At 54.7% G+C, this 27211-nt stretch overlaps 2 protein-coding genes across 2 annotated transcripts in view; one reads left to right on the top strand and one right to left on the bottom strand.

Moving 5' to 3' along the window:
• Window positions 1-858, top strand: part of DNAH1 (dynein axonemal heavy chain 1) — a 99426-nt gene extending 98568 nt beyond the window's left edge. The window contains 2 exon segments of the mRNA XM_040358700.1: window positions 291-525; window positions 638-858. Of these exon segments, the coding sequence (XP_040214634.1) occupies window positions 291-525; window positions 638-759 (357 nt within the window). The 3' untranslated portion in view covers window positions 760-858.
• Window positions 859-3362: 2504 nt separating this feature from the next.
• The window catches only part of BAP1 (BRCA1 associated protein 1), a 32955-nt gene continuing 9106 nt past the window's right edge, over window positions 3363-27211 (bottom strand). Inside the window, 17 exon segments of the mRNA XM_040358701.1 lie at window positions 3363-3969; window positions 6866-6938; window positions 7540-7568; window positions 7571-7621; window positions 7624-7630; window positions 8659-8744; window positions 8847-9012; window positions 9014-9157; window positions 9160-9267; window positions 9269-9290; window positions 11977-12015; window positions 12017-12093; window positions 13760-13920; window positions 21932-22070; window positions 23609-23732; window positions 23829-23907; window positions 25113-25255. Coding sequence (XP_040214635.1) covers window positions 3836-3969; window positions 6866-6938; window positions 7540-7568; window positions 7571-7621; window positions 7624-7630; window positions 8659-8744; window positions 8847-9012; window positions 9014-9157; window positions 9160-9267; window positions 9269-9290; window positions 11977-12015; window positions 12017-12093; window positions 13760-13920; window positions 21932-22070; window positions 23609-23732; window positions 23829-23907; window positions 25113-25255 — 1582 coding nt within the window. The 3' untranslated portion in view covers window positions 3363-3835.

Below are 27211 nucleotides of genomic sequence, written 5' to 3' on the forward strand. Positions count from 1 at the left end.
CTCGAACCCTGCTCTCTGTACATAGTGCACTCCTGAACCCTGCATTCTGTGCGTAGTGCACCCCTGAACTCTGCACACTCCTGAACACTACATTTATGGCACTCCTAAACCCCACACTCTGTACATAACACAAACCAAATACAACCGCCCCTCTGAGGGTAACCATACTGCTGATGTAGCCCGTGATGAAATTGAGTCTGACACCCCTGTCCTAAAGTCTGCCCATGTTTTAAACCATATCTAAACACCATTGGGCAGATTCATTGATGAGATCCGTTTGTCTGTTGCAGGTTTTGCAGGAGACAGCGTCGGAGCTGAAGCAGCGCCCCCCAGAGGGGTGTTATATATATGGCCTGTTCCTGGAAGGAGCGTGTTGGGACAAGTCGACAATGCAGCTGGCAGAATCAAGGCCTAAAGAACTTTACACAGAGATGGCAGTCATGTGGCTAGTACCAATGGCCGAACGCAAACCTTCCACCTCCGGGACCTACCTGTGCCCCATCTACAAGACCCTAACCCGAGCAGGTAAATAGTAGAAGGACCCCTTTAGCCTGTCACCCTCACCCCTACACATTACCAGCCTCTGTATAACAGATCATTGATTGACCAGAATTATTTTCTCCTCCTCCCCCCTCAGGAACACTCTCCACCACGGGACATTCCACCAATTACGTCATCGCAGTGGAGCTCCGCAGCAGCCAACCGCAAACCCACTGGATAAAAAGGGGCGTGGCCCTGATCTGCGCTCTGGACTATTGATTGGACGATGTGCCAAATAATTATCTTTAAACTTCAGGGACCTTTTCAGAATTTTATTATTTAAAAAGAAGAATCAGTTTTAATGATCTCGGCCATTTGTAAAGCCGCGTTGGGTATTTTCGTCACCGTTTTTCCTAATATTTCAAACAAAAAATATCACAAATTAACAAATTCAATTTCTAATGTATTTTTTTGCAAATAGTTTTGTCCAATCTAAATCTAGCAAAAGGAAGACGAGATGGTGTCACTTTTTGTGCTGGAGTTTCTTTATTTTATATCGTTTTCACTTTTTTTTTTTTTCATTTTGTCAGAAAAACCCCCAAAAACTTTAGATATTAAAGAGGGTGGAAATGTTGCAATTCAAACAGAAATTCTGATGATCCTTAAAGACGGGCCCCTGTGAGTACCTGTCACCTGCCATTCATAAACTTCCATTATCACTGCAGCGGGAGGCACTTTGTACCTTCACCTGCTGACAGAGAGGCGGCACCCATTGTACTGGTCGGCCATAATAATATCGGCACATCGTATGGTGGCCATGACACCTCCTAAGAGGTTTCTCTATAAGCCCAACAAGACTCTGCCCTCCTCCAGTGCAGGGCTTGGTTCACTCTGCTATTCTGCAGTGCAGTGATTGGCTGGCACTGTCCTCTTCTAGTGCAGCGCTTGGCCGACTCTTCCATCCTCCCGTGTAGTGCTTGGCCGACTCTTCCATCCTCCTGGGTAGTGCTTGGCCGACTCTTCCATCCTCCTGGGTAGTGCTTGGCCGACTCTTCCATCCTCCTGGGTAGTGCTTGGCCGACTCTTCCATCCTCCTGGGTAGTGCTTGGCCGACTCTTCCATCCTCCTGTGTAGTGCTTGGCCGACTCTTCCATCCTCCTGTGTAGTGCTTGGCCGACTCTTCCATCCTCCCGTGTAGTGCTTGGCCGACTCTTCCATCCTCCCGTGTAGTGCTTGGCCGACTCTTCCATCCTCCCGTGTAGTGCTTGGCCGACTCTTCCATCCTCCCGTGTAGTGCTTGGCCGACTCTTCCATCCTCCTGTGTAGTGCTTGGCCGACTCTTCCATCCTCCTGTGTAGTGCTTGGCCGACTCTTCCATCCTCCTGTGTAGTGCTTGGCTGACTCTGCTTTTCTCCAGTACACAAAACTGGCCGACTCTGCTCTCCCCCTGTGCAGAGGGTTGGCCGTCTCAATTGCAATTGAGGGGAGGGGGGGGGGGGTGCACAGCCTAGCCCAGTACCCCCCTAAATTGGACCATGCAGCATTTACTTAACCCCCAACTACCGGTGTTATTGCAAACATGGCAGCTCTCCAGCTGTTCATTTACCTGGCTTGTCAATGTAGGCTGCCGCATCTGCTATGTTTGCATGGCATCTGCGGGGTCACCATAGGCAGGGTTGTCAGTGTCGGCTGCCGTGTTTGCATGGCATCTCCGGGGTCCCCATTGGCGGGCTTGTCAGTGTCGGCTGCCGTGTTTGCATGGCATCTCCAGGGTCCCCATAGGCGGGCTTGTCAGTGTCGGCTGCCGTGTTTACATGGCATCTCCATGGTCCCCATAGGCGGGCTTGTCAGTGTCGGCTGCCGTGTTTGCATGGCATCTCCGGGGTCCCCATAGGCGGGGTTGTCAGTGTCGGCTGCCGTGTTTGCATGGCATCTCCGGGGTCCCCATAGGCGGGGTTGTCAGTGTCGGCTGCCGTGTTTGCATGGCATCTCCACAGGTCCCCATAGGCGGGCTTGTCAGTGTCGGCTGCCGTGTTTGCATGGCATCTCCGGGGTCCCCATAGGCGGGCTTGTCAGTGTCGGCTGCCTTGTTTGCATGGCATCTCCGGGGTCCCCATAGGCGGGCTTGTCTGTTGCGGCTGCCCTGGCTGCTATGTTTGCACGGCATGCCCGGGGGGTCCCCATGGGCGAGCTTGTCTGTCTCGGCTGCTGTGCTTGCATGGCATCTCCAGGGTCCCCATAGACAGGCTTGTCCGTGTCGGCTGCCATGTTTGCATGGCATCTCCGGGGGCCCCATAGGCGAGCTTGTCTGTGTCAGCTGCCCTGGCTGCTTTGCTTAAACGGACTCCCCAGGGTCCCCATAGGTGGGCTTGTCTGTGTCGGCTGCTTTGCTTGCACGGCCTCCCCAGGGTCCCCATAGGCGGGCTTGTCTGTGTCAGCTGCTTTGCTTGCACGGCCTCCCCAGGGTCCCCATAGGCGGGCTTGTCTGTGTCGGCTGCCCTGGCTGCTTTGCTTGCACGGCCTCCCCAGGGTCCCCATAGGCGGGCTTGTCTGTGTCGGCTGCTTTGCTTGCACGGCCTCCCCAGGGTCCCCATAGGCGGGCTTGTCTGTGTCGGATGCCCTGGCTGCTATGTTTGCAAGGCATCCCCGGGGTCCCTCTAATGACTACTACAACCATTTTCTGAAAAGACATCACACTTCTGGGGGGGGGGGGTCACACAAACCTGCACAGCCGCAGCGTCAGAAACAGCCAGCATTACCCAACACACCGCAGCAGGGGCCACACTTTTACGATTTATAACACGGAAGCCTAAACCACCAGGCAAGTATCTGTATATCACACAAACACGCCTTGGATTATCCCAAAAATCATCACATCCTGATAAATTGAATAACATTTATTATTCCACAATAAGTACTGTGATTGGTAGAAGAGTTGTGACATGATCATGAGGAGGTTATGGATCCAGCCAGTGGGGTGATTGTACAGTTTGTAAAATGGGTCCTGCCCGCAGCGTGACAACAGTGATTGTAATATGGAGCTAGTGACACGGAGGAACCGTCTTCTGACAACTGTCATGGAGGGATCCCAGCCTGGAAAATCCCAGATAAGGAATATTAGGTGACTACACTGGGAAAGGAGGGGGGGGGGGAGGGTAAGGTGTAGGCAGATCACATGATTGATGCGGGTGTGAAAAGATCATTGGGCACGTGCCATACATTACCTGTGAGGGAGGGGGAGGGACAAGTATATATGGGGAATTATAAAAACGGTTTATATACATCATATACAGGAGTGTCAGGACAGTCTGTCTGGGTGGTACCTCTAAAAAGGGTTTTGGGGGGGGGGGGGGGGTTACTGGCGTTTGGCTTTGTACGGGCGCGAGCGTTTGCGGCGGTCGGGCTTCCTCTGTTTGTGCAGGCGGCCGATGCTGACCCCCTGCCGCCTCCTGACCGAAATGTTCTGCTCCACCAGACTCGCCAGCATGCCTGAAAGGACGGAATGGAAAGGGTTAATAAAAAAGGTAGGTTTTTCAAGTGAACCTCTTTATATGCAAAAGCGAGACCCCCCCAACCCACTGTGAACCCTGAAATGAGTGCTAGCAAGGCGATACAAAATCTAAGCCCCCACCCCCCATGTAGAGGGCATGTGGCCTGGTATGGTTCAGAAAGGAAGCAGAGGGGCTCACACCGTCCCCCCCCCTTCCTGACCTGCATCCTCGGATAAGAGTCTGGCATGGATTTTAGGGGGGGGACCCTATGCTGTTTTTTTTGTTTTTTTTACACTTTGGCATGGGGTTCCCCCTTAAGAACCAAACCAGACTTAAAGGGCCTGTTATGGATTTGGGGGGGGGGGGGGGGTAGTGATGATCAGGGACACTGATTGCCGACAGTACGGGGAAAGAAAATTTGTTTTCAATTTTTTTTTTTTATGCACTGTGGCCAGAGCATTATAATGTTACCATAGTAACACTGTACTACTGTGTAGAAGTGTTTTTATTTATTGTTTAACACATCTCATGAATCTCATTGCTATAATCCAGGGCTGTGGAGTCGGTAGATAAATGTTCCGACTCCTCAGTTTTATGTACTTCCGACTCCGACTCCTCTGTATTAATATGCGAATGTATTTTATACATTCCTTGAGGGAAAGAAACGCAACCTACCACAGGACTACTGGCTGGGAAGCCAACAGTCTACTGTATTGCACAGTTTAAGCAAAAGACAAACACAATGAAAACAATCAAGTGGCTGGATAGTAGCAGCAGGCATAAACATCAGGAACAGGATCTTTACCAGTTCAAAAATACAAACCACATTATTTGGTTGTTTTAGAACAAAAACAAAGCTTATCTATAATGAACCAAAAACAAAATCTGCAAAACCTAGAAATGGTTTATATTAATCTTGAAATGTAGTTCTAGGCTTAGCAAATGCAAATCAATTCAATGTAGAGTTCTAAGGAAGAGAATTGCCTCTGCCAGATCCTCTTTCATAGAGGCTCTTAAAGCGGGGGTTCACCCTATCGACGGGAAAAAAACATTTTTTTTTCTTTTACCTTAAAATCAGGCATTGTAGCGCGAGCTACAGTATGCCTGTCCCGTTTTTTTTAGCCCCATACTCACCTTGTAGTCGTCCATCGAAGATACCGGGGAATGGGCGTGCCTATGGAGACGGAGGATGATTGACGGCCGGCTCTGGCGCGTTCACGCTTCTCCGGAAATAGCCGAAATAGGCTTGGTCTTCACGACGCGTGCGCATAGCCTGTGCGCAGGCGCCGTGAAGAGCCGAGACCTACTCCGGCTGTCTTCGGGGAGAGTGACGTGCCAGGGCCGGCCGTCAATCATCCTCCCTCTCCATAGGCACGCCCATTCCCCGCAGGGAGACGAAATCTACGATGGACGACTACAAGGTGAGTACGGGGTTAAAAAAATCGTGACAGGCATACTGTAGACTCGCGCTACAATGCCTGTCTCGATGGTAAAATGTGTCGGGGGGGGGGGTGAACTACCGCTTTAAGTCAGACTTTATTATTTTTAGGGCTGAAAATAATCTTTCCACACTGACTTGGGTGGGTGCATTGCAGTAACTATTCTGGCCACATCACTAACGATCTCTGGATAAACAGGATGGCTTCTTCAGCAGTAAGTTTTTGATGAGCGATCATACTTTTCAACTTCTTTTAGTGCTTTATAAAACTCCTGTGGGAATTTTTTTAATTTGGACACTTACTGGTTCTCCAACATGCGTTTCCCTGTAAAAGCAGAACACCAACACTATGGAAAGTATAAGTAATGCAGCTCCTAATTGTGCGTTGCGTGCCATATAGTGAAGCACATGAAAAGCATGCTTCTTCACGGTCATTTAACGTGTTCGTTTCGCGGTTACGTGAGGCACTGCAAGCATTGGTCTTTATTCTTAACAGTAGAGAAGTCATTAATTATAACTTTTTGTGAATTGGGACATTTAATCCCAACTTGCTTTTTTTTTTTTTTTATTCCAATCTAAATTTAGTAGGAGTCGGAGCATTGTTTGCCGACTCCGACTCCAGGTACCCAAAATTTCCCCCGACTTCCTGACTCCGACTCCACAGCCCTGCTATAATCAAGCATTTTGTTGCGATTGGCCACAGCTAATCACCTGGTACAGATGGTCTGTAATGGGTCCCGTCTGTTCCAAGTGATCTCTGTGACCAATCACAGCTAGCAACACAGTTGGATGGGCATGAAAAGAAAGCTATCCCTTGTTTACAACTGTCATGTGATCTGCTGTGATTAGTCACAGAGATCACATGGTACCGGCAGCAGGGGCTGCTACACTGATCAGTTTGTCAGCTGTATCTGATGGGCACAGCCGGTGACAGAACGTTGAGCGTGATCCGGGAGGATGTTACATGACGTCCACCCAGACTGACAAAAGTCCCGCCTGATCTATACCAAAATGATTGGATAAAGAGAACCCGTCTCCCAAAAAAAAATCATCACATAGGGGACTTCTTATCTCCAGGGATGAAAAATAAAGTGTAAAAAAACCCCAAAAAAAACAACAACAATTGTAAACGCCATGTAGTAGGGCAGCAAAATGCACCTTCACCTGTGTAGACAAAAAAATCCTTGCACCGGCCCAGCCCCCATCCACTGAAGGTCATAGCAGTAAACCTTGACACCCAATTTCCGACAGATTCCCTATAACAGGGGTCATCAACCCCGTCCTCAGGGCCCACTAACAGGCCAGGTTTGCAAGATAACTGAAATACATGACAGGTGATCTCATTTGTTGCTCAGCAATTGCAGTATTCTAGTCTGTATCCCCCCCAAGGCAATACATAAAATGATGACCACTGCCCTATAAGACACAAAGTAAACCCTCAGAGGTCTAAACCCACCTTCCTGGGCCAACATGGAGATGAAGGCGCAGATGAACTCGTCATAGTTGTGGGTTCTTCTCTGATCATCGATCTGAAGACAAAAAAACAAAGAAGGTCCGATCACATCTCAGTCCAGAGATTGCACAGAGGAGAGCAGAGCGACTACAGGACACCGAGCGACCACAGGACACCCAGCGACCACTGGACAACCCAGCGACCACTGGACACCCAGCGGACCACTGGACACCCAGCGACCACTGGACACCCAGCGACCACTGGGACACCCAGCGACCACTGGACACCCAGCGACCACTGGACACCAGCGACCGCAAGACACCCAGCGACCGCAAGGACACCGAGCGACCACAGGACACCAGCGACCTCAGGACACCCAGCGACCACTGGACACCAGCGACCACTGGACACCCAGCGACCACTGGACACCAGCGACCAATGGACACCCAGCGACCACTGGACACCCAGCGACCACAGGACACCCAGCGACCACTGGACACCCAGCGACCACACGACACCCCAGCGACCACACGACACCCAGCGACCACTGGACACAGAGCGACCACTGGACAACCCAGCGACCACAGGACACCCAGCGACCACAGGACACCCAGCGACCACAGGACACCAGCGACCACAGGACACCCAGCGACCACAGGACACCCAGCGACCCCTACCTTAATTTTTTTGCGTTTCTCCAGCTCTCCCTCAGCGAGGCCTCCGATGCGGCTATTTCAGCTTCTACACATTTTAACAAAGCCAGAGCTCCTAGAAAAAAAACAAAAAGAGGCAAGTTAACTAAAAGGACTCAAAATGTGGACCTGTCAGGGATTTCAGACTGACACATCCCAATGTACAGCAACAGCATTTTTCTTCCTCCAAACACGGCAAGTCCTCCCTCCTCGGGAAGGCACATTACCGTATATACTCGAGTATAAGCGAGTTTTTCAGCACATTTTTTTGTGCTGAAAATGCCCCCCCTCGGCCTTATACTCGAGTCACCTTTTTGCACCTGATCTCCCGGAATTTGGGGACCCGGTGCCCGGCCGGTCGTAGGTCCCAGGACCCCAAACTTGGCACACATGCAGCCCCACTTTTCCTCTACAAGTTTTGTTGTCCAGGAGTCCTACGGCCGGGGAGCACCGATTTTTCAAAGCCGGGCACCCCTTCCATAGACTCCCATGTTAAACGGTAATTTCTCCGGTGACCCGGTTCCGGCCGGTCATAGATCCCCTGGACCCAGAACGTGGCAAAACATGTAGCCCCATTTCTCCTCTACAAGTGTGCAAAGTTTGTTTTCTGGGGGACCTACGGCTGAGGAGCACCAATTTTTCAAAGCCGGGCACCCCTTCCATAGACTCCCATGTTAAACCTAAGTCTAGTCATGGGCACAGTGAGGCATGGGCACAGTGAGGCTTGGACACAGAGTCATGCACATGGACATAGTGAGGCATGGACACAGTGAGTCACAGTGAGGCATGCACATGGACACAGTGAGGCATGGGCACAGTGAGGCATGCAGATGGACACCCTAGGCTTATACTCGAGTCAATACGTTTTCCCATTTTTCTGTGGTAAAATGAGGTGCTCCGGCTTATACTTGAGTATATACGGTATGATAAAAATGATAAACCCTTCAGTTCTTTGTAAGTGGGGAAACTTACACAATCTGTAGGGGGGGGGGGGGGGTCACAGATTTATTCCCCGCCCCCCCACTGTATATAAAGGATATGAACCTGAATATGGCGCTCTGGGTAATATTAGAAGTTTGCCCCCCCCCCCGTTTCTCTCCTTACCTTTGGTGAGAACCTTTCCCCCCTCGGGGGATCAGAATTCTCGCTGCCTTCCTCAGCTTTGATTTTTGGGGAAACCTTCCCGGAATCTGAGTGATATAAAACAGAGATGATTAACAATCCCCCCTCATTGCAGAACACATTCCTCCTCACACAATGTATACAGAGTCCTCCCCTTCCCCCCCACTTACCAGTCCGGCTCAGCGTGTAGAGCTGCCCGTCCCGGGTGAGGTGCAGAACTCCAGTGCCGACCAGGGGCCCGAGTTCCCGCACCGCGCGGTTATACCGTACGCTATCCAACCGCGAGAGAGGCTCATCCTCCCCGAACAGAACCTTGGAGAGGTGCAAGGTGACGGGGGCTGGAGGGCCTGGTGGGGGTGGCGGACCTCAGAGGCGAACGCAGCGGGGAGTTTGAAGGCGCTCCCCCGATCTCGGAGGCGGTGTCCGTGCTCTCGTTGCTGGGGGTGGGAGACGGCTGGGAATGGGGGGGCCGTGGGGGCGCCTAGTCTTTATAGAGAGCGGGGAGCACATATCTCGCTGAGTTTCTTTTAATTTTTCGACCAGAACGCTGGCGGGAAGCTCCGGCCCGGTTGGTGGTGGGGGAAGGGGAGCAGGCCGAACTTCTTCTCTTGAACCTGCTGGAGACATTAAACATTAACCGCGTCAATTCTGGGCCAAGTCCGGCACTTCTCTCATACATGAAGAAATAAATAAAGTTCTTAGAACCCCCAAACATTATATATATTTTTTTAGCAGGGACACTAGAGCAAGGTCTCCAAAACTACGGCCCGGGGGCCAGATGCGGCCCTTTTGCTCGCTTTTATGTGGCCCCCTGGGGAATGTTTCATCCATAGATACCAACAATGGGACATAATCCCCCCCTACTCACACCAATGAAAAGACACAATTCCCTCTCAATTACAGCAAAGATGGGGCACTATTCCCCCCAATGACACCAATAATGGGGTCCAATGACACAATGAGAGGGGACAATTCCTCCAAGTGAGTCCAGCAATGGGGCACAATTCCTCTCACTGATACCAATGATGGGGCACAATTTCTCCCAATGAATGGGCACTATTCCTCACACTGAGACAAACAATGGGGCATTATTTTTCTCTCAACGATGTTAGGACCTTTTCTACTCCCAATGGCCGCAGTCTGGCCCCCCTAAAATCTGAAGGACAGTTAACCCGGCCCTTTGCTTAGAAAGTTTGGAGACCCCTGCCCTAGAGGATAGAATGGTGATCGATCTCTCCTCTGCCCCTTAACCACTTCCCACCCAGGCCAATAGCAAAATGATGGCTGGGCGGGTGGCTCTCCCGTTCTGACTGGACGTCATATGACGTTCTTCAAAACAAGCCGCTCGTGCGCGCCACCCCGGTGATCAGTGGTGCGGTGCGTCGCTCAGACACACCACACCACCAATCAAGGTAAAGAGCCTATAAAGTAGGCTCTTTACTATGTGATCAGCTGTGTCCAATCACAACTGATCACAGTGTTAATAGAAAGTGCTGGTTATCGGCATTCCTCTATTCACATTGACAGCATATGAGTAGAGGAGAGCCGATAAGCGGCCTTCCTCACAAGGGGGATCCGCACTGATAATCAGTGCAACGATCATCAGCGCAGCCTCACCAGGGCTGCACATCAGTGCCCACCAGGGCTGCACATCACTGCCTATCAGTGAAGGAGAAACAAAGAAAAACTCTGCGATGTGTCAGACTGACACACCGCACCACCGATCGCTGCGATGTGCGCCCCTACGAGCGCGCAGCGGCTGTTATCCTGCTGGACGTCATGCGACACCCAGTCAGGATACCTGAACCACCGCCCGGCCATCATTTTAGCTATAGGCAGGGGCGGGGAAGTGGTTAAATACTAGAGCTGCACGATTAATCGCAGAGAGAATTGCGATCTCGATTCTCCCCGCCTGCGATCTCCCCGCTGGATGACCCGCAAATTCTTCTTGTTTCACGGCCGGTTCTACGTAACCGGCGTGGAACGCAAATGGCGCCGATATCGGAAATGATGTCAGCAGCCTGCGCCGCAGGATGGATGCCTGGGCTTCTCTTGCAGATCTGTACAACTGTAGTGTGTATCCATGCGCCACCAGTGGTTGCTGGCGGTACTGCTTCTGATGTATTAATCTTTCTCACAGTTCTGTACAACTGTGTGTATCCATGCGCCACCCAATGGCTGCCGGTGGTACTGCTTCTGATGTATAAAAAAAAGAGACCAGTGATATGTCAAAGTTTGATTCTGCTTTTTTTCATAGGAGTTATATGGTCTTTAACATTATAGACATATCACTGGTCTCTTTTTTATATATTCATATTTTCAGATAAATCACAGTTTTTTTTTTTTATTTGGGGGGGGGGGGGTTTTGGCATTCAGTTTTCGAGAATCGTGATCTTTAGTCTAAGCAAAAGAATCGTGATTCTCATGTTGACCAGAATCGTGCAGCTCTATCAAATACCACTAAAATAAATCTCTGTCTCCAAAAAAAAAGATAAATATTTTGAATGGGTACAGCATTGCATGACCGCGCTACTGTCAAAGTGCGACAGCGGCATAACCACTTCAACCCAAAGACGTACCAGTACATCCTATGGGCGGGAAGCGGTTAAAAGGAGAAGTTCCCCTTTAAAAAGGCAAAAAATAAATAAAAAAAGAAGAGCAAAAAAAAAAAAGACGTGTTTTTTTTTTCTTCTGAGAAGCCTGCAGAGCATTGCACCAGTGATCAACAGATTGCAGGTGTAATGTCAGGCTCCTGCAGACAATGCCGACAGCTTTCTGCCCCTGCCTCTGAATAGGGATGAGCTCCGGGCGTGTTCGCACAATCCACGTGTAGAGCCCGCCAGGAAGTCGGCGCTGCGCTAATCAAAGGCAGCGAGACATTTCCCGATCTCTGCAGCCGTGTATTGGGACAATGTCTCCCTGCCTGTGATTGGCGCAGCGCCGACTTCCTGGCGGGTTCTGCAGGTGGCGTGTGCGACACGCCCGGAGCTCATCCCTGCCTGTGAACTACAAGCTCTCTGCTGTGGTGCAGACAGGACTTGTAGTTTATTCATTCGCAGATTATGGTGGATGAATGATGCGGCTGTGTGGGTGGAGTCTCGCACAGCATGATATTTTTTTATTTGTGACAACGGGTGCAGGGAGAGGAACCCCCCCCAACATGCCGTCATGGGGGAGGGGGGGACACGTGAACAGTGTTACACGTTCGTGCAACTTGATAACAAGGGAGGAACGTATTCAGCCTTTAAAAAAGGTACAATCCTCAGTGATATAGGAGTAAGGGAGGGCCCCCGCCCTCACCTAGGAAGAGTTGTCGGTCTTGTGGAGGTCTCCGCCTCCCTCTTCTTCATCGGAGTCCGGAGAGGGAGGCGGGAGTCCTCGAGTTCGGCCGACGCCTGCAGCCAAATCTTCTTCCTCCTGAGACAATATTGATAGGAAATGTGATACGCAGGAAAAGTAAAACACAACATTTGAAATAAAGATCTTTATCCTTCTATTGAAGCTTTGTGAATTCTGCTCACAGTCTAGTAAGGAGCTGAAAATCGCTGGACTTTTTACATTGTGTTCTGAAATCTGCATTCATCTCCTGCCAATATCCTGTATACAGCTCATCTTTTCTTTCAGGGAACCTATAATATGTATCCTCCAAGAGGATATTAACCACTTCAGCTCTGAAAGGTTTTTACCCTCCCTTCATGACCAGGCCACTTTTTGCGATTCGGCACTGCGTCGCTTTAACCAATTAAGGACCGCCTAACACCGATATACCTCGGCAGAATGGCATGGCTGGGCACAAGCACGCACAGGTACGTCCCTCTTTAAGTGCCCAGCCGTGGGTCGTGTGCGCGCACCCGAAGCTTCGTGACCGCGGGACCCGATCACCGCTGGAGTCCCGCGATCGGTCACCGGAGCTGAAGAACGGGGAGAGGTGTGTGTAAACACAGCTTCCCCGTTCTTCACTGTGGCGCTGTCATTGATCGCGTGTTCCCTGATATAGGGAAGCACGATCAATGACGTCACACGTCCAGCCCCCGCCCCCCTACAGTTAGAAAAACATATGAGGTCACACTTAACCCCTTCCAGCGCCCCCTAGTGGTTAACTCCCAAACTGCAATTGTAATTTTCACAGTAAACAATGCATTTGTATAGCATTTATGCTGTGAAAATGACATTGGTCCCAAAAATGTGTCAAAAGTGTCCGATGTGTCCGCCATAATGTCGCAGTCACGATAAAAATCGCAGATCGCCATTACTAGTAAAAAAAAAATAATTAATAAAAATGCAATAAAACTATCCACTATTTTGTAAACGCTATAAATTTTGCGCAAACCAACCGATAAATGCTTTTTGCGATTTTTTTTACCAAAAATATGTAGAAGAATACGTATCGGCATAAACTGAGGGAAAAATAACTTTTTTTATATATATATTTTTGGGGGATATTTATTATAGCAAAAAGTAAAAAATATTGCATTTGTTTGAAAATTGTCGCTCTATTTTTGTTTATAGCGCAAAAAATAAAAACCGCAGAGGTGATCAAATACCACCAAAAGAAATCTCTATTTGTGGGGAAAAAAAGGACGCCAATTTTGTTTGGGAGCCACGTCGCACGAACCGCGCAATTGTGAGTTAAAACGACGCAGTGCCGAAATCGCAAAAACTGTCCGGGTCCTTTAGCTGCCTAAAGGTCCGGGTCTTAAGTGGTTAAAGGGGACGTATATATACACGTCCATCTGCCTGTCTTTGCCATGCTGCCATGTATATAGTCATTCGCTGATCGGCAAGCAGTTAACTGATCTGCACAACGATTGAACCCGGTTTTCTTCTACAATCGGTTAAGCAGCCTGGAGTCCTGCTTGTTACAAAAAAAATATATAAAAAAATCCCAAAACTATAACCGAGCCAATGAACTGTTCAGTGCATCCCTGTCATATAAAGACCATTGTCAATGCTCATTTGCCAGGAAGGATACAAAAGAACCCGGAGCTTCCTGTGAGATGGAATGCTGTAGAAACCGGAGCTTTCTCTGTAAGACACGGCTCTATAAAAAAAAAAAACGGAGACAGAAAAAAAAAGCGCTGACCTGCATGGGGGACTTGGCGTAGTTGTGGTTGTCCAAGAAAGCCGGAAGCCGGGGAGGTTGCGTAGTGGTCGCACTCCCGTTATGAGGGACGGCATTTAGCTTGCTGTACGTATTAGGGGCGGGTCCTTTCTGGGTGGATCCCGCGGTGTCCCCACTCACATCTATGGGAGGAGAGACAAGAACAGGTCGCTATTAGAATTGTCCCGATACCACTTTAAGACCGAGTACAAGGACCAATACGGATTTTTAATGTCAGGTTGTTGTTTTTTTTTAAATATTTTTTACAATGTTTTCTTTTTATTTTATTTTTTTAAGGGTGGACGGTTGTCTGTGTTTTTTTTTATTTAAATTGTTATTATTTTTTACAATAATTTTATTTATTATTATTATTTATTGCAATACTGTTTTTTTTTTAATCAGCCCTGTTGGGGGGCTTTGGTGAGATATCAGGGTTCTTACTGACCTCTGACATCTCCCCCCTTGAGATAGAGAAAGAGACTGAGGATATAGACTCCCCCGGTCCCTTTCTCAGCAGCCTCAGCTGCACTGAAAATGAACGGAGTGGAGACAGCGGCGGCTCCTCTCCATTCATAAACTGAGACATCGTAATCACAGGAGGTTACAATGTTTCGGATATGTGAATGGACAGTCAGTGATCACTGACTCTGTTCATACGGAAGAGGAAAGAGGAGGACATGGAGGGGCACGCAGCACCAACGGAGAGGGACTTGAAAAAGAGAAGGAATGGGTGACGGAGGGAAGAACCGAGGGGGGAGGGAGACGGGGGAAGAACCGAGGGGGAGGGAGACGGGGGAAGAACCGAGGGGGAGGGGGACCGGAGGGAAGAACCGAGGGGGAGGGGGGGGAGACGGAGGAAGAACCGAGGGGGAGGGAGACGGGGGGAAGAACCGAGGGAGACGGAGGGAAGAACCGAGGGGGAGGGAGACGGGGATAGAACCGAGGGAGACGGAGGAAGAACCGAGGGGGAGGAAGACGGGGGAAGAACCGAGGGGGGGGGGGGGAGGGAGACGGAGGAAGAACCGAGGGGGGAGGGAGAACGGAGGAAGAACCGAGAGGGGGAGGGAGAGGGAGACCGGAGGAAGAACCGAGGGGGGAGGGAGACGGAGGAAAAAACAGAGGGGGGGGAGGGAGACGGAGGAAGAACCGGGGGGGGGGGAGGGAGACGGAGAAGAACCGAGGGGGGAGGGAGACGGAGGAAGAACCGAGGGGGGAGGGAGACGGAGGAAGAACCGAGGGGGGGGGGGGGACGGAGGAAGAACCGAGGGGGAGGGAGACGGGGGAAGAACCGAGGGGAGGGAAACGGGGAAGAACCGAGGGAGACGGAGGAAGAACCGAGGGGGAGGGAGACGGGGGAAGAACCGAGGGAGACGGAGGAAGAACCGAGGGGGGAGGGAGACGGGGGAAGAACCGAGGGGGGAGGGAAACGGAGGAAGAACCGAGGGGGGAGGGAGACGGAGGAAGAACCGAGGGGGGGAGGGAGACGGAGGAAGAACCGAGGGGGGGAGGGAGACGGAGGAAGAACCGAGGGGGGGAGGGAGACGGAGGAAGAACCGAGGGGGAGGGAGACGGAGGAAGAACCGAGGGGGGAGGGAGACGGAGGAAGAACCGAGGGGGGGGGGGAGACGGAGGAAGAACCGAGGGGGGAGGGAGACGGAGGAAGAACCGAGGGGGAGGGAGACGGGGGAAGAATCGAGGGGGGAGGGAGACGGAGGAAGAACCGAGGGGGGAGGGAGACGGAGGAAGAACCGAGGGGGAGGGAGACGGGGGAAGAACCGGGGGGGAGGGAGACGGGGGAAGAACCGAGGGGGAGGGAGACGGAGGAAGAACCGAGGGGGGAGGGAGACGGAGGAAGAACGGGGGGGGAGGGAGACGGAGGAAGAACGGGGGGGGGAGGGAGACGGAGGAAGAACCGGGGGGGAGGGAGACGGAGGAAGAACCGAGGGGGGAGGGAGACGGAGGAAGAACCGAGGGGGGAGGGAGACGGAGGAGAACCGAGGGGGGGAGGGAGACGGAGGAAGAACCGAGGGGGAGGGAGACGGGGGAAGAACGGAGGGGGAGGGAGACGGGGAGACGGAGGAAGAACCGAGGGGGAGGGAACGGAGGAAGAACCGAGGGGGGAGGGAGACGGAGGAAGAACGGGGGGGGGAGGGAGACGGAGGAAGAACGGGGGGGGAGGGAGACGGAGGAAGAACCGAGGGGGGAGGGAGACGGAGGAAGAACCGAGGGGGAGGGAGACGGAGGAAGAACCGAGGGGGGAGGGAGACGGAGGAAGAACCGAGGGGGGAGGGAGACGGAGGAAGAACGGGGGGGGAGGGAGACGGGGGAAGAATGGGGGGGGAGGGAGACGGAGGAAGAACCGAGGGGGGAGGGAGACGGAGGAAGAACCGAGGGGGAGGGAGACGGAGGAAGAACCGAGGGGGGGAGGAGACGGGGAAGAACCGAGGGGGAGGGAGACGGAGGAAGAACCGAGGGGGGAGGGAGACGGAGGAAGAACGAGGGGGGAGGGGGACGGAGGAAGAACGAGGGGGGAGGGAGACGGAGGAAGAACCGAGGGGGGGAGGGAGACGGAGGAAGAACCGAGGGGGAGGGAGACGGAGGAAGAACCGAGGGGGGAGGGAGACGGAGGAAGAACCGAGGGGGGGAGGGAGACGGAGGAAGAACCGAGGGGGAGGGAGACGGGGGAAGAACCGAGGGGGAGGAGACGGGGAAGAACGACGGAGGAAGAACCGAGGGGGAGGAGACGGGGAAGAACGGGGGGGGGAGGGAGACGGAGGAAGAACCGAGGGGGGAGGGAGACGGAGGAAGAACCGAGGGGGGGAGGGAGACGGAGGAAGAACCGGGGGGGGGAGGGAGACGGAGGAAGAACCGAGGGGGGGAGGGAGACGGAGGAAGAACCGAGGGGGGGAGGGAGACGGAGGAAGAACCGAGGGGGGGAGGGAGACGGAGGAAGAACCGAGGGGGGGGGGAGACGGAGGAAGAACCGAGGGGGGAGGGAGACGGGGGAAGAACCGAGGGGGAGGGAGACGGAGGAAGAACCGAGGGAGACGGAGGAAGAACCGAGGGGGAGGGAGACGGGGGAAGAACCGAGGGAGACGGAGGAAGAACCGAGGGGGGGAGGGAGACGGAGGAAGAACCGAGAGGGGGGAGGGAGACGGAGGAAGAACCGAGGGGGGAGGGAGACGGAGGAAGAACCGAGGGGGAGGGAGACGGAGGAAGAACCGAGGGGGGGAGGGAGACGGAGGAAGAACCGAGGGGGGGAGGGAGAGGGACGAGAGGAGGAGAACCGAGGGGGGGAGGGAGACGGAGGAAGAACCGAGGGGGGGAGGGAGACGGGGAAGAACCGAGGGGGGGAGGGAGACGGAGGAAGAACCGAGGGGGGGAGGGAGACGGAGGAAGAACCGAGGGGGGAGGGAGACGGAGGAAGAACCGAGGGGGGAGGGAGACGGAGGAAGAACCGAGGGGGGGAGGGGGGAGGAAGAACCGAGGGGGAGGGAGACGGAGGAAGAACCGAGGGGGGAGGAGAGACGGAGGAAGAACCGAGGGGGGAGGGAGACGGAGGAAGAACCGAGGGGGGAGGGAGACGGAGGAAGAACCGAGGGGGGAGGGAGACGGAGGAAGAACCGAGGGGGAGGGAGACGGAGGAAGAACCGAGGGGGGAGGGAGACGGAGGAAGAACCGAGGGGGGAGGGAGACGGAGGAAGAACCGAGGGGGGAGGGAGACGGAGGAAGAACCGAGGGGGGAGGGAGACGGGGGAAGAACCGAGGGAGACGGGGGAAGAACCGAGGGGGAGGGAGACGGGGAAGAACCGAGGGGGGAGGGAGACGGAGGAAGAACCGAGGGGGAGGGAGACGGGGAAGAACCGAGGGGGAGGGAGACGGAGGAAGAACCGAGGGGGAGGGAGACGGGGGAAGAACCGAGGGGGAGGGAGACGGAGGAAGAACCGAGGGGGAGGGAGACGGAGGAAGAACCGAGGGGGGAGGGAGACGGAGGAAGAACCGAGGGGGAGGGAACGGGGACGGGAAGAACCGAGGGGGAGGAACGGAGGAAGAACCGAGGGGGGAGGGAGACGGAGGAAGAACCGAGGGGGGAGGGAGACGGAGGAAGAACCGAGGGGGGAGGGAGACGGAGGAAGAACCGAGGGGGGAGGGAGACGGAGGAAGAACCGAGGGGGGGGGGAGACGGAGGAAGAACCGAGGGGGGGAGGGAGACGGAGGAAGAACCGAGGGGGGGAGGGAGACGGAGGAAGAACCGAGGGGGGGGGAGACGGGGGAAGAACCGAGGGGGAGGGAGACGGAGGAAGAACCGAGGGGGGGAGGGAGACGGAGGAAGAACCGAGGGGGGGAGGGAGACGGAGGAAGAACCGAGGGGGGAGGGAGACGGAGGAAGAACCGAGGGGGGAGGGAGACGGAGAAGAACCGAGGGGGGGAGGGACGAGGAGGAAGAGAGGAGGGAGGGGGGGGGGGGACGGAGGAAGAACCGAGGGGGGGGGGGGGAGACGGAGGAAGAACCGAGGGGGAGGGAGAGGAGGGAGGAGAGGAGGGAAGAGGGGAGGGGGGGGAGGAAGAAGACGGAGGGAAGAGGGAGAGGGGAGGGACGGAGGAAGAGGGGGGGAGGGAGACGGAGGAAGAACCGAGGGGGGAGGGAGACGGAGGGAAGAACCGAGGGGGGAGGGAGACGGAGGAAGAACCGAGGGGGGAGGGAGACGGAGGAAGAACCGAGGGGGGAGGGAGACGGAGGAAGAACCGAGGGGGGAGGGAGACGGAGGAAGAACCGAGGGGGAGGGAGACGGAGGAAGAACCGAGGGGGAGGGAGACGGAGGAAGAACCGAGGGGGAGGGAGACGGAAGAACCGAGGGGGAGGGAGACGGAGGAAGAACCGAGGGGGGAGGGAGACGGAGGAAGAACCGAGGGGGAGGGAGACGGAGGAAGAACCGAGGGGGGAGGGAGACGGAGGAAGAACCGAGGGGGGAGGGAGACGGAGGAAGAACCGAGGGGGGAGGGAGACGGAGGAAGAACCGAGGGGGAGGGAGACGGAGGAAGAACCGAGGGGGAGGGAGACGGGGGAAGAACCGAGGGAGACAGAGGAAGAACCGAGGGGGAGGGAGACGGGGGAAGAACCGGGGGGGAGGGAGACGGAGGAAGAACCGAGGGGGGGAGGGAGACGGAGGAAGAACCGAGGGGGGAGGGAGACGGAGGAAGAACCGAGGGGGGAGGGAGACGGGGGAAGAACCGAGGGAGACAGAGGAAGAACCGAGGGGGAGGGAGACGGGGGAAGAACCGAGGGGGGGAGGGAGACGGAGGAAGAACCGAGGGGGGGAGGGAGACGGAGGAAGAACCGAGGGGGGAGGGAGACGGAGGAAGAACCGAGGGGGGGAGGGAGACGGAGGAAGAACCGAGGGGGGGAGGGAGACGGAGGAAGAACCGAGGGGGGGAGGGAGACGGAGGAAGAACCGAGGGGGGGAGGGAGACGGAGGAAGAACCGAGGGGGGAGGGAGACGGAGGAAGAACCGAGGGGGGGAGGGAGACGGAGGAAGAACCGAGGGGGAGGGAGGGAGACGGAGGAAGAACCGAGGGGGAGGGAGGGAGACGGAGGAAGAACCCAGGGGGGAGGGAGACGAAAGAAGAACCGAGGGGGGAGGGAGACGGAGGAAGAACCCAGGGGGGAGGGAGACGAAAGAAGAACCGAGGGGGGAGGGAGACGGAGGAAGAACCGAGGGGGAGGGAGACGGAGGAAGAACCGAGGGGGAGGGAGACGGAGGAAGAACCGAGGGGGGAGGGAGACGGAGGAAGAACCGAGGGGGGAGGGAGACGGAGGAAGAACCGAGGGGGGAGGGAGACGGAGGAAGAACCGAGGGGGGAGGGAGACGGAGGAAGAACCGAGGGGGGAGGGAGACGGAGGAAGAACCGAGGGGGGAGGGAGACGGAGGAAGAACCGAGGGGGGAGGGAGACGGAGGAGGAAGAACGGGGGGGGAGGGAGACGGAGGAAGAACCGAGGGGGGAGGGAGACGGAGGAAGAACCGAGGGGGGAGGAGACGGAGGAAGAACCGAGGGGGGAGGGAGACGGAGGAAGAACCGAGGGGGGAGGGAGACGGAGGAAGAACCGAGGGGGGAGGGAGACGGAGGAAGAACCGGGGGGAGGGAGACGGAGGAAGAACCGAGGGGGGAGGGAGACGGAGGAAGAACCGAGGGGGAGGGAGACGGAGGAAGAACCGAGGGGGGAGGGAGACGGAGGAAGAACCGAGGGGGGAGGGAGACGGAGGAAGAACCGAGGGGGGAGGGAGACGGAGGAAGAACCGAGGGGAGGGAGACGGGGGAAGAACCGAGGGGGGAGGGAGACGGGGGAAGAACCGAGGGGGAGGGAGACGGGGGAAGAACCGAGGGGGAGGGAGACGGGGGAAGAACCGAGGGGGAGGGAGACGGGGGAAGAACCGAGGGGGAGGGAGACGGGGGAAGAACCGAGGGGGAGGGAGACGGGGGAAGAACCGAGGGGAGGGAGACGGGGGAAGAACCGAGGGGGAGGGAGACGGAGGAAGAACCGAGGGGGAGGGAGACGGGGGAAGAACCGAGGGGGGAGGGAGACGGGGGAAGAACCGAGGGGGAGGGAGACGGGGGAAGAACCGAGGGGGAGGGAGACGGGGAAGAACCGAGGGGGAGGGAGACGGAGGAAGAACCGAGGGGGGAGGGAGACGGGGGAAGAACCGAGGGGGAGGGAGACGGGGGAAGAACCGGGGGGGGGGGAGACGGAGGAAGAACCGAGGGGGGGGGAGACGGAGGAAGAACCGAGGGGGGAGGGAGACGGAGGAAAAACCGAGGGGGGAGGGAGACGGAGGAAGAACCGAGGGGGGAGGGAGACGGAGGAAGAACCGAGGGGGGAGGGAGACGGAGGAAGAACGAGGGGGGAGGGAAGACGGAGGAAGAACCGAGGGGGGAGGGAAGACGGAGGAAGAACCGAGGGGGGAGGGAAGACGGAGGAAGAACCGAGGGGGGGGGGGGGGGCGGGGGAAAAACCGAGGGGGGGGAGACGGGGGAAGAACCGAGGGGGAGGGAGACGGGGGAAGAACCGAGGGGGAGGGAGACGGGGGAAGAACCGAGGGGGAGGGAGACGGGGGAAGAACCGAGGGGGAGGGAGACGGGGGAAGAACCGAGGGGGAGGGAGACGGGGGAGAAGAACCGAGGGGGAGGGAGACGGGGGAAGAACCGAGGGGGAGGGAGACGGGGGAAGAACCGAGGGGGAGGGAGACGGGGGAAGAACCGAGGGGGAGGGAGACGGGGGAAGAACCGAGGGGGAGGGAGACGGGGGAAGAACCGAGGGGGAGGGAGACGGAGGAAGAACCGAGGGGGAGGGAGACGGAGGAAGAACCGAGGGGGAGGGAGACGGGGGAAGAACCGAGGGGGGAGGGAGACGGGGGAAGAACCGAGGGGGAGGGAGACGGGGGAAGAACCGAGGGGGAGGGAGACGGGGGAAGAACCGAGGGGGAGGGAGACGGAGGAAGAACCGAGGGAGGAAGACGGAGGAAGAACCGAGGGAGGAAGACGGAGGAAGAACCGAGGGAGGAAGACGGAGGAAGAACCGAGGGAGGAAGACGGAGGAAGAACCGAGGGAGGCAAGACGGAGGAAGAACCGAGGGGGGCAAGACGGAGGAAGAACCGAGGGGGGCAAGACGGAGGAAGAACCGAGGGGGGCAAGACGGAGGAAGAACCGAGGGGGGCAAGACGGAGGAAGAACCGAGGGGGGCAAGACGGAGGAAGAAACCGAGGGGGGCAAGACGGAGGAAGAACCGAGGGGGGCAAGACGGAGGAAGAACCGAGGGAGGCAAGACGGAAGAACCGAGGGGCATGGAGGAAGAATGGAAAGGGGACAGCAGGACGTATGGGGCATGGAGGAGGATGGGGGGACAGTCAGCGGTGATCGGTGTGGTGGGGAAGTTACAAGCACCGATCACCGCTGTAAAGATTTCACTAAAGCAGCTGAAAGCCGCGGGGGGGAGAAGCTTGTAACTTCCCCACGCGCCGATCAGCGCTGACTGTCCAGGTATCAGGTGAAGCATCGGAGCATTTCCCGAGTACAAGTATCGGGCAGATTCGGTATCGGGGTAACCCGCACATCTGAAGACCAATATATTATTATTATATATTATTGTAGCCAATACCTGAGGCGTTAGTCTGAGAATTAGGACGAGACGTCTCCGGGTTGGAGGTAGACTTTGCATTGGGCTTCGTCCTCCTCGTTATTCTGACTGTCGGCCGTCTTCTGGGCTGAATGAGCTCTGGTTGGGTCACTCGGATCAACTGCAAAGAGAGAAATAAGTAACCCTGAAAAGTCTCGTGTACAACAAAGGTCAAACAAATCGGGACTTCACACTCACCGGCCACTTTATTAGATACACCTGTTCAGTTGCTTGGTAACACAAATTGCTAAATCAGCCAATCACATGGCAGCAAATCAATGCATTTTAGGCATCTAGACGTGGTGAAGAGGACTTGCTGAAGTTCAAACCGAGCATCAGAATGGGGGGGAAGAAATGGGATTTAAAGTGTTACTAAACCCAGGAGCCTGGAGTCACTATATCTGCTCTCCCCAGGACTCTGCAGTCACTATATCTGGTCTCCCCAGGACTCTGGAGTCACTATATCTGCTCTCCCCAGGAGCCTGGAGTCACTATATCTGCTCTCCCCAGGAGCCTGGAGTCACTATATCTGCTCTCCCCAGGAGCCTGCAGTCACTATATCTGCTCTCCCCAGGACTCTGCAGTCACTATATCTGCTCTCCCCAGGAGCATGGAGTCACTATATCTGCTCTCCCCAGGACCCTGCAGTCACTATATCTGGTCTCCCCAGGAGGCATCACCGGGTCAGGCTGGTGGTTGGGGTGTAATGGTGTGGGGGTGGGGTATCACCGGTTCAGGCTGGTGGGGGGGGGGGGGAGTGTAATGGTGTGTGGGGGATGGGGGATCACCGGGTCAGGCTGGTGGTTGGGGTGTAATGGTGTGGGGGGTGGGGTATCACCGGGTCAGGCTGGTGGTTGGGGTGTTATGGTGTGGGGGGTGGGGTATCACCGGGTCAGGCTGGTGGTGAGGGTGTAATGGTGTGGGGGGTGGGGTATCACCGGGTCAGGCTGGTGGTGAGGGTGTAATGGTGTGTGGGGATGGGGTATCACTGGTTCAGGCTGGTGGTGGGGGTGTAATGGTGTGTGGGGTGGGGTATCACCGGGTCAGGCTGGTGGTGGGGGTTGTAATGGTGTGGGGGGTGGGGTATCACCGGGTCAGGCTGGTGGTGGGGGTGTAATGGTGTGTGGGGGTGGGGTATCACCGGGTCAAGCTGGTGGTGGTGGGGGGGGGTGTAATGGTGTGTGGGGGTGGGGGATATTTTCTTGGTACAATTTGGGCCCCTTAGTACCCATTTTTTTAATCACAACGGCCCTACCTGTGTATTGTTGCTGGCCATGGGCATCGCCATACTAGCACATTATGAAATACTCACCTTGGAACGAAGCCTTCCAGCGCTGTACTGTCACCGCTGAGGGCTAACATGTTCGCCGGAGAGCCTCGGAAAGGCTCGGGAACAGCTCTGCTCGTCTCCGGCGCCCCCCCCCCCCCTAGGCAAAATGCGGTACTGCACACCGCTGTGGCTTGTTTTGCGAGACAACACTCTCGTATTGTCGCATTACTCGCCATACAAGGTTTCCCCGTATTGGGAATTTACGTATTTACCAATCTTACGGACGGTAATCAATGATCTCTGTAGAAATGTGACGGCTCATTTGCCCCCTTTACACACCCCCAGGGTGACACGATTGTCAGGCGGGGTATTCGGATCGCTCGGTTTACCTGCTGTAAAGCCTCCAGCACGGTCTGTCTGTTCATCTTCAGGACGTTGAGCCGGCTCTCGAATTTCAGCCTCCGGTCCGGCACCACGGCCATCAGATTAAATCGAATGTCGTGATACGGCTCCCTGCGGGGAATAAAAAACAAATGGTTATTATTATGCTGGAGACAATTTGCGCTGTGATAGCCGTCCCCCCCGACCTGTCACCTCCAGGGTCCGTACCCCGCCGTGGCCAGGCCGATCCGCTCCATTATCACCCGACGCGCTTTGTCCGTCCACTCCTCTTCCTCCGCCCAGGGGCCTGGAGAGGGAGAGAGAGGGGGAGAGGGGGAGGGGGAGGGAGAGAGAGAGAGAGAGAGGGGGAGAGAGAGAGAGAGAGAGAGAGAGAGAGAGAGAGAGAGAGAGAGAGAGAGAGAGAGGAGAGAGAGAGAGAGAGAGAGAGAGAGAGAGAGAGAGAGAGAGAGAGAGAGGGGGGAGAGAGAGAGAGAGGGGGGAGAGAGAGAGAGAGGGGGGAGAGAGAGAGGGAGAGAGAGAGAGAGAGAGAGAGGGAGAGGGAGAGAGAGAGGGGGGGGAGAGAGAGAGAGGGGGGGGGGGAGAGAGAGAGAGAGAGAGAGAGGGAGAGGGAGAGGGAGAGAGAGAGAGAGAGAGAGAGAGAGAGAGAGAGAGAGAGAGAGAGGAGAGGGAGAGAGAGAGAGAGAGAGAGAGAGAGAGAGAGAGAGGGGGGGGGGGGAGAGAGAGAGAGAGAGAGAGAGAGAAAAAAAGAGAGAGATCAGCAAACATAAGGAATCGGGCAACACAAGATTTCCTAACTGGATGATTTATACAGAATTATCCAATCAGAAATGATTATTAATTTTTTTTTATTTTTTTTTGCAGACCCTGTGCCGAGTTCCCAGGTCTGTACACCCGCTGTGCCCATTATGAGGGGTTCCCACCATCCCTGTGCTGAGTTCCCGGGTCTGTACACCCGCTGTGCCCCTTATGAGGGGTTCTCACCATCCCTGTGCTGAGTTCCCGGGTTTGTACACCCGCTGTGCCCATTATGAGGGGTTCCCACCATCCCTGTGCTGAGTTCCCGGGTCTGTACACCCGCTGTGCCCATTATGAGGGGTTCCCACCATCCCTGTGCTGAGTTCCCGGGTCTGTACACCCGCTGTGCCCCATTATGAGGGGTTCCCACCATCCCTGTGCTGAGTTCCCGGGTCTGTACACCCGCTGTGCCCCATTATGAGGGGTTCCCACCATCCCTGTGCTGAGTTCCCGGGTCTGTACACCCGCTGTGCCCATTATGAGGGGTTCCCACCATCCCTGTGCCAAGTTCCCGGGTCTGTACACCCGCTGTTCCCATTAGCACAGAGGTGGTGGCAACCCCTCATAATGGGCACAGCGGGTGTACAGATCCGGGAACTCAGCAGGGAAATCTCACTAATGAAGTCCCCGAGGGACAGCAGACAATGTTAGGGGTTTATCCCCCCAGCTGGACTCTCCACGCTCGGAGGGCATTACCATGGTCGATGGGGTAGACCTTCAGGCCGTCAAGCTCAAACAGCCTCCCTTTGATGGGAACGTAACTGACGAAATGAAAAGCCTCCATGGTGCGGACCGCGCTGATCCCGTTCTGCTTCTCAGGTAGGTGACGCGGCTCCGGCCTGCAGGAGACAAACAAACAGCATCAACCAGGAGCTTCTCACCAGAAAATACGCAGCACTCAGGACTTGTTCACTCCAAACACAAAACTCATGTTACAGCACAACTGCTCATTTTATCAAGGAATACAAAGCTTCCCCTGAATGGCTGAGGTGAGGATCATGACATCACCCGCCTGCATCTCCACCAATTAGAAGCCTCACATTTCTTCCAGGAAGTCCCCCGTACCGCTGCTGGAACACAGCGCTGCGTTATGTATGGAGCTGATGCTGGATACGGTTTTACCCTTTCATGCCCAAGCCTATTTCTGACATTTGGTGTTTACAAGTTAAAATCCGTATTTGATAGTAAATTATTTGGAACCCCCAAACATTATAAATATATATATTTTTTAGCAGAGAATTTAGAGAATAAAATGGCGAATGTTGCAATATTTTATGTCACGTGGTATTTGTGCAGCGGTGGTCTTTTAACCACTTAAGGACCGCCTCCTGCAGATATACGTCGGCAGAATGGCACGGCTGGGCACAAGCACGTACCTGTACGTCCTCTTTAAGTGCCCAGCCGTGGGTCGCTCTATTTTTGTTTATAGCACAAAAAATAAAAACCGCAGAGGTGATCAAATACCACCAAAAGAAAGCTCTATTTGTGGGGAAAAAAGAACGCCAATTTTGTTTGGGAGCCACGTCGCACGACCGCGCAATTGTCTGTTAAAGCGACGCAGTACCGAATCGCAAAACCTGGCCGGGTCCTTTACCTGCATTTTGGTCCGGTGGTTAAAACGCAACTTTTTGGGGAAAAAATACAATTTCATGAATTAAAAGAAGACAAAACAGTAAAGTTAACCCAATTTTTTTTGTATAATGTGAAAGATAATGTTACGCCGTGTAATCAGATACCCAACATGTCACGCTTCAAAAATTGCGCACAGTTGTGGAATTGCGACAAACTACGGTACCTCATTTTTTTGAAGGTGTCGCCTATGGACATTTTTAACGGTTACCAGGTTAGAGTTACAGAGGAGGTCTAGTGCTAAAATGATTGCTCTCGCTCTCTGACGATCGCGGCGATACCTCACATGTGAACACCGTTTGCATATGAGGGCGCGACTTCCATATGCGTTTTCTTTGCTGCACGAGCTCGCGGGGACGACATTTATTTTTCTTATTCATTTTATTTATTTATTTTACATTGTTTAAAAAAAAAAAAAATGTGACCACTTTTATTGCTGTCAAGATGAATGTAAACCTCCCTTGTGACAGTAATAGGTGGTGACAGGTCCTCTTTATGGAAAGATCTGGGGTCTATAATGAATGTAAACCTCCCTTGTGACAGTAATAGGAGGTGACAGGTCCTCTTTATGGAGAGATCTGGGGTCTATAATGAATGTAAACCTCCCTTGTGACAGTAATAGGTGGTGACAGGTCCTCTTTATGGAGAGATCTGGGGTCTATAATGAATGTAAACATCCCATGTGACAGTAATAGGAGGTGACAGGTCCTCTTTATGGAGAGATCTGGGGTCTATAATGAATGTAAACATCCCATGTGACAGTAATAGGAGGTGACAGGTCCTCTTTATGGAGAGATCTGGGGTCTATAATGAATGTAAACATCCCTTGTGACAGTAATAGGTGGTGACAGGTCCTCTTTATGGAGAGATCTGGGGTCTATAATGAATGTAAACATCCCATGTGACAGTAATAGGAGGTGACAGGTCCTCTTTATGGAGAGATCTGGGGTCTATAATGAATGTAAACCTCCCTTGTGACAGTAATAGGAGGTGACAGGTCCTCTTTATGGAGAGATCTGGGGTCTATAATGAATGTAAACCTCCCTTGTGACAGTAATAGGAGGTGACAGGTCCTCTTTATGGAGAGATCTGGGGTCTATAATGAATGTAAACCTCCCTTGTGACAGTAATAGGAGGTGACAGGTCCTCTTTATGGAGAGATCTGG

Source organism: Rana temporaria, chromosome 7 (genome assembly GCF_905171775.1).
Source record: "Rana temporaria chromosome 7, aRanTem1.1, whole genome shotgun sequence".
Taxonomy (NCBI): domain Eukaryota; kingdom Metazoa; phylum Chordata; class Amphibia; order Anura; family Ranidae; genus Rana; species Rana temporaria.